Source organism: Macadamia integrifolia, unplaced genomic scaffold (genome assembly GCF_013358625.1).
Source record: "Macadamia integrifolia cultivar HAES 741 unplaced genomic scaffold, SCU_Mint_v3 scaffold1563, whole genome shotgun sequence".
NCBI lineage: Eukaryota > Viridiplantae > Streptophyta > Magnoliopsida > Proteales > Proteaceae > Macadamia > Macadamia integrifolia.
Window position 1 is genome coordinate 2685 of NW_024868260.1, and position 5914 is coordinate 8598.

At 37.4% G+C, this 5914-nt stretch overlaps 1 protein-coding gene across 1 annotated transcript; it reads right to left on the reverse strand.

Annotated features, from left to right (window-relative positions):
* Positions 1–3518: 3518 nt before the first annotated feature.
* LOC122064222 lies at positions 3519–5646 on the reverse strand. The gene is made up of 3 exons (XM_042627940.1): positions 4334–5646; positions 4060–4231; positions 3519–3650 (listed from the first exon to the last, which is right to left on the reverse strand). Exons 1-3 carry the CDS (start codon positions 5644–5646, stop codon positions 3519–3521), a joined length of 1617 nt encoding a protein of 538 aa, XP_042483874.1.
* Between the last annotated feature and the right edge of the window lie 268 nt (positions 5647–5914).

The following is a 5914-nucleotide window of genomic DNA, read 5'->3' on the forward strand; positions in this document are numbered from 1 at the left end:
ACTATAGGTCATTCAAATGATTCTAGGATTTAGAATTACTAACAATCATCTCAAAGCTGACCATGCTGTAGTAGTCACCGGAGGGAGGCACGATTGGTTACAGCTCCGTTGCAGCATACCAACTTTCCAATAGGCACAACTATTATGCACTCACCATAATGCCTTGGTCAATGCAAATTGGGTTGAACAAAGCATTCCCCGACCAATCTCTCTATAGTACATTTGACCATACTACAGCCGACCGCACTACAGGTGGTCTCAATGTCGATCACCTCAAAGCTGATCACCTTGAAGACAAGCATCTCGCAGGTCATAAATTCACAAGTTCCAACTTATAAATAGTAGGATGAGGTGACCTCCTTCTCATGTTTGGGTAATATGTCACCGATCACTTCAGCTCAAACTTCACCTTGGCTTTAGGCCTCAACCTAGCCTCACAGATAAGTCATCTACCAACTTATATTTAATTTATATTTAGATTCAATTTATACTTAATAAATATAGATGCCAGAACCTTGCTTCACTTACCTAATCCTCCTTTCGTAGGAGCCAATATAAAGAGTGATAATAGAGATGACCACAACACTAAGGACTCAAAGCAAAGGTGACCACTCTCAAAGCCCAACATTTGTCTCGGATAACCATTCCCAAGGTCAATCCTTGGATCCCTACAAGCCAAGCTTCTGGTCTACACATTCTGGATAGCTCGTTTAAGGACACGTAGCCAGTGTCGAGTCTTTAACACCCTTTCCTTTGAGCAATCATATACTCCCTCGACCTCTATTAGAGCCCAAGGGAGTGAAGGGCATATGATACCCAAGATTTGGTCCTCAACATCTATTATGAGCATAAGATTTGGTCCTCCATATCCGTTATGAGCACAATATCTGGTCTTCAACCTCTATTATGAGCATAATATCTGATCCTTGACATCTATATTACTTCATATGCGTGTACGACCTTGAGACACTCGACCTTCATCAAGGTACGAGCTCAAGTATAATGGCAACCTTGAGACACTGGACCTTCATCAAGGTACGAGCTCAAGCATAATGGCGACCTTGAGACACTCGACCTTCACCAAGTACGAGCTCAAGCATAATGGCGACCTTGAGACACTCGACCTTCATCAAGGTACGAGCTCAAGCATAATAGCAACCTTGAGACACTCGACCTTCATCAAGGTACGAGCTCAAGCATAATAGCGACCTTGAGTCTCAAGACCTTCATCAAGGTATGAGCTCAAGCGTGCCAAAAGGACTTGAGTCCCTCGACCTCCAATATGACGAAAGCTCAAGCGTGCCGAAAGGCCTTAAGTCCCTCGAACTTCATTAAGACACGAGCTTAAGCGCATCCAAGACCTGAACATCTTAACCCTTCATTAAGGCACGAGCTCAAGTCTATCCAAGACTTGCATCCCAACCTTTAATTGGCGGTACGAGTTCAATTATAATCACGGGACAAGACCAAGCATTTACTCCCTCAACTCCCTCTTCTAGGAACTTAAGGGAGTGGGGGGCATATGATACACCATGAAATAACCTCACCAATAAGCATAGGACACATGACGCTCAACCATAGACCAAGGGACTCTTCACAACTCAAGGTACCTATCTACAAGGGCAAACAAGTCATTTCACCCCTATGGGGACTAGGATTTCACCACATCCACTCTATAAAGGGAAAAATAGGTAACTCTCACTCTCTCTTTCCACTGCTCCAATAAACTATTTGTGGTGTCTGAAACTGACTTAGGCATTGGAGCCTCTTGGCCGGAGTACCCCTCCGGCCCCTATTTTGTAGGTTTCTCTCTTGGAGCCGACAGTCAGATTTCTACATCAACAAATTATAACAAAAGAAGACCATGCATAATAAATATGGATGATATACAAGTATATTAATCCATATGTATCATTACTTCACTGCTTGGATATGGCCTAGCATGATGTCTTTGCTTGGCATTGGATGACGTTTCCTCTCTCTCTCTCTCTCTTATATTGGTGATAGAGTCAAGACATACTAAAGGAGGCAAGTCGATAATAAATATGGTAGATAGATATATTAATCTTTGTTCCCTGCCATGCATTTCATGTCGAGTAGATTTTGTTGTTGTGAGAAAATTCTTAATTTATAAATTTAGGATGGTACTTATGTCACCAGAAATAGAAATAAAAGAAAGTGTCAATTTATAGCTGGTGTTAGAGATAACAAATTGATTTATTATACTCTTGACAATGAAACCAAAGATACGAATATCTTGGCTACATTCCAAGTAACCCCTCTACCTGGAGCTCTGCCTGAGGAAATAGGGGCAGCAGTAGCTGCCAAATCTTCTACTATTACATGGGTACATACCTTAATAATAACTCTATTCTCAAACCATTTGTGTTTAGTAAACATGGATGATCGCCAAAGCTCCTCCAAGATAAAAACGTGACTCGCTCTTTCTCTTTGTTCACATTCAGTAGTAGATTATTGTTTTCCCTTCAAGTCAGGAACTCTCGTCCCTCTTGTGAGGTAACCACCCTCATGGAACTTTTTACACTACTCTCGTCCCTTTTGCGAGGTAGCTACCATTTGTATTTGTGCTCCAAAATTGAGTTTAGAATACTAATTATACCAATGGTGACCAATTGAATTTGAACCTATATATGGGGCTAAATATACTTCTTTTTTTTGGTTGTGTGTGAAAGGGGGGGGGGGGGGGGTTAAGGGGGTTGTGTTTAGGAGGACCATCCACACAGCCATTAGACGAGGGTAAGGGACTGGATGAAAGACTCTCATCTCTCATTCAATGGTTATATGTATAGTGACGTGTATCATGCACGGCCATACACAAAATCTTGTCAAAAGAAAAGAAAAAAAAAATTAATTAGCTGAGGCTGTCATCCACTGACATTGTTAACATTATTGAATATTCATGATTGGTAGATCATGCCAAAATAAATGCAGGAAACAAAAGTTATTATCAAGTGAGATCATAGTTAGCAAATTCGGATTCGGGAATTATTCGGCCGAAGAATTATTCGAAATAATTCGATTGGTTAATTTAAGGGTTCGGTCAAAAAAGCGGTCAAAAAAGCGGACAAAATAAAAATCGGATTCGGATTCGGGAATTATTAAAAACAAAAGTTGGGCAAAAAATTCGGATGTTATATTTATGATTTATTGTATCTATTTTATTTATTAAGTAATTAACTTGATATGTACACCTAAAAAGAGAAAATTATTGTAGTTCAAATATACAATACAGTAAAAAAACTAGGAAAAAGTTGTCATTGAGTGATGGAAGCAATGGTTATAGTAATTCAATTTCTAATGCATGTTTTAATGCTTCTACCAATTATCCTGTAGGAACATAAAAGTTCAAAATCACTTCATTCAATCCATGAGTCCATGACTCACCTAATTCCATCATTCATGCTTAAAAGGAAAAACTATTCTAAATAAAGCAAAACATCCACAAAAGCATAACAATAGTTATTACCTCACCATAACTTAAGTACTCAACTAAATCATTATACACTATATGGGGGTTGAGTCTCGTTCTCAGTAAAAGTAGTACTTGCACCAAATAGCAAGTCTTCAGCAATGCTATCATCCACATCATCCAACAATCTCTCTAGCTCTTTATCAACGTCCTCAATGCTCTGATCAAAATCATTGACACTAATATTGTCAAGATTAATGGGTAACATGTTTTTTTGTTCAAGTTCACCCATTTTTTCCATCATCAATGAATTCATTCTCACATAGACTAAATCATCTAACATCGCTGCTGACAATCTATTCCTCTTTTTTGTTTGTGCTGCATCCCAGGCACTCCAATTTCTCTCACAAGCCAAAGAACTACATGGTTGGCTCAATATTCGAATGGCATACTTCTGTAAGATAGGAATAGCATCACCTTGTATATGCCACCAAACCCCTGTCATTGGCAAATATATATATATATATATATATATGTATATATAAATAAACAATTTTAAAGGACAAGTAATTTTTACATAAGAAACAATGAACTAAAAATTATAAAAATAAAGTAATTACTACACTTACGAGGATGACTAGTTCCATCATCATTTTGGCACTGGGAGTAAAAAGAGTGCTAAACTTCATGTGGTATACTGCCAGCTGTCCATAATATTCTCTCCTCTCATCTTGTGGAACCACTATCTCACCAATGAAATCTGTTGCATCTTTCATTTGAGGAATCTTTTTGAATCTTTCACTGAAAAAATAAGTGGGGTTGAAAACAGTAGCTGCATAGTGAATGATACCCAAAATATTTTCATCTCTTCTATTATCAAAGATTTTCAAAATTTGGTCACACCGGTGGTCTTCCTCATAAAGCTTCTCCAATACCTCTCTTGCTCTTTCTATTGCTTCATACAAATATCCTGATGTAGCCCCATCACTATCAACCAAACGGAGAACTCGAATGATTGGTTCCATAAATCTCAAAATCTCTTTTGAATCATTCCAAAATGACTCCCTTTGAATCGTGTTCACTACTCGATCTCCTTCAAAAGATCTCAAATTTCTTAGACTCCTCCACTTAACTGATGCAACTAGGAGTCTAAGCTTCTCTTCCACTTCAACAATTGACTGAAGCATTAAAAAGTTTGAAGCAAATCTAGTTTTGCAAGGATATTTTAGATCCTTGTTTGTGAAACTCCTCATCAACCATAAGACAATTATTGACTTGTACAAGTAGTCAATAATTCTTTTCGCCTCATAAAAAATCTCTTGAACCCAAAAAACCTTTTCATAGATATCCTTCAACATTAGATTGATACCATGGGCTGCACATCGAGTCTTAAACAACCAACGATACTTTTCAATAAGCATATCAAGTGCACTTGAATAATTGGATGCATTGTCTGAAATTAGCTGAACCACTAAATATGGGCCAATACTTTGAATCTCTCTGTCAAGAATATCAAATATATAAGAAGCAGTCAATCTAGCATGAGAACACTCCTCTGACTTCAAAAAGAGAGCACCACCTGGGGAATAAGCAATAACATTAAGAAAAGACCGCTTCTTCAAGTCAGTCCATGAATCAGACATGAATATGCAACCAATTTGCTTCCAAGAAAATTTTACTTTTTCAGCATATTTTTCAAGGTCCTTTCTTGCTTCAGGAATTATTCTTCCACGAAGGGTTCCATAACTTGGAATAGGAACACTAGGACCATAATGAGCTGTGCACTTCACAAAATTGATGAAAGCATCTGATTGAACAACATTGAAAGAAATGTTATTTTTAATAAAAAAAAAATCACGAAGAGATTTCTCCCAAGTTGATTTGTCCATCTTAGGGATCATTTCCTCCATTGTGGACTGCCTTTGACTAGTTATAGTTAAAGGAGTCAAAGGAGAAGAACCAACTATACTCTCACCACTGGTATAACTCTTCCGCTTTTTACTACTTGATTCAGAATTAATAGCAAGAAGAGCTTCTGCTTGGACATCATCTGATACTTTTTCACAAGAGGCAACATCATGACCACTAACCTTAGCTAAATGATACTTGAGTCGAGTGACCCCTCCAAAAACTTGTTTTTCACAAAATTTGCATTTGAAATGTGAACTATCAAGTTGCTCAGCATGTCGCCAAAACTTTTCCTTTTGTCTTCCCATTTTTCCTATTTGTTAAAAGTTGAAACACACAAAAAATAAATAAATAAATAAATCATTTCATATAAACAAACAAATATATCATATTAATAATTACATTACATAAGCAAATAGCCTCTGGATAATTAAAGAATCAAGTTTTCAAGTCCCACTAACATGCATAGCTTTTTACAATAGCATTGGTCATTTACACCTTTCCTTATGTAGTTACATCTATATCTCTATTTTATCACCATCCCACAATCAAAGGGATACACTGTTAAGGTCTCTT

Excerpts from the sequence above, each read along its gene's own strand:
- LOC122064222 (XM_042627940.1), bottom strand. The coding sequence starts at position 5,646 with ATGGGAAGACAAAAGGAAAAGTTTTGGCGACATGCTGAGCAACTTGAT. Across the intron at positions 4,232-4,333 it reads CTTTATGAGGAAGACCACCG|TGAAAGATTCAAAAAGATTC; the intron begins GTGTGACCAAAT and ends TTATTTTTTCAG. Across the intron at positions 3,651-4,059 it reads TGATGGAACTAGTCATCCTC|AGCATTGAGGACGTTGATAA; the intron begins GTAAGTGTAGTA and ends GATTTTGATCAG.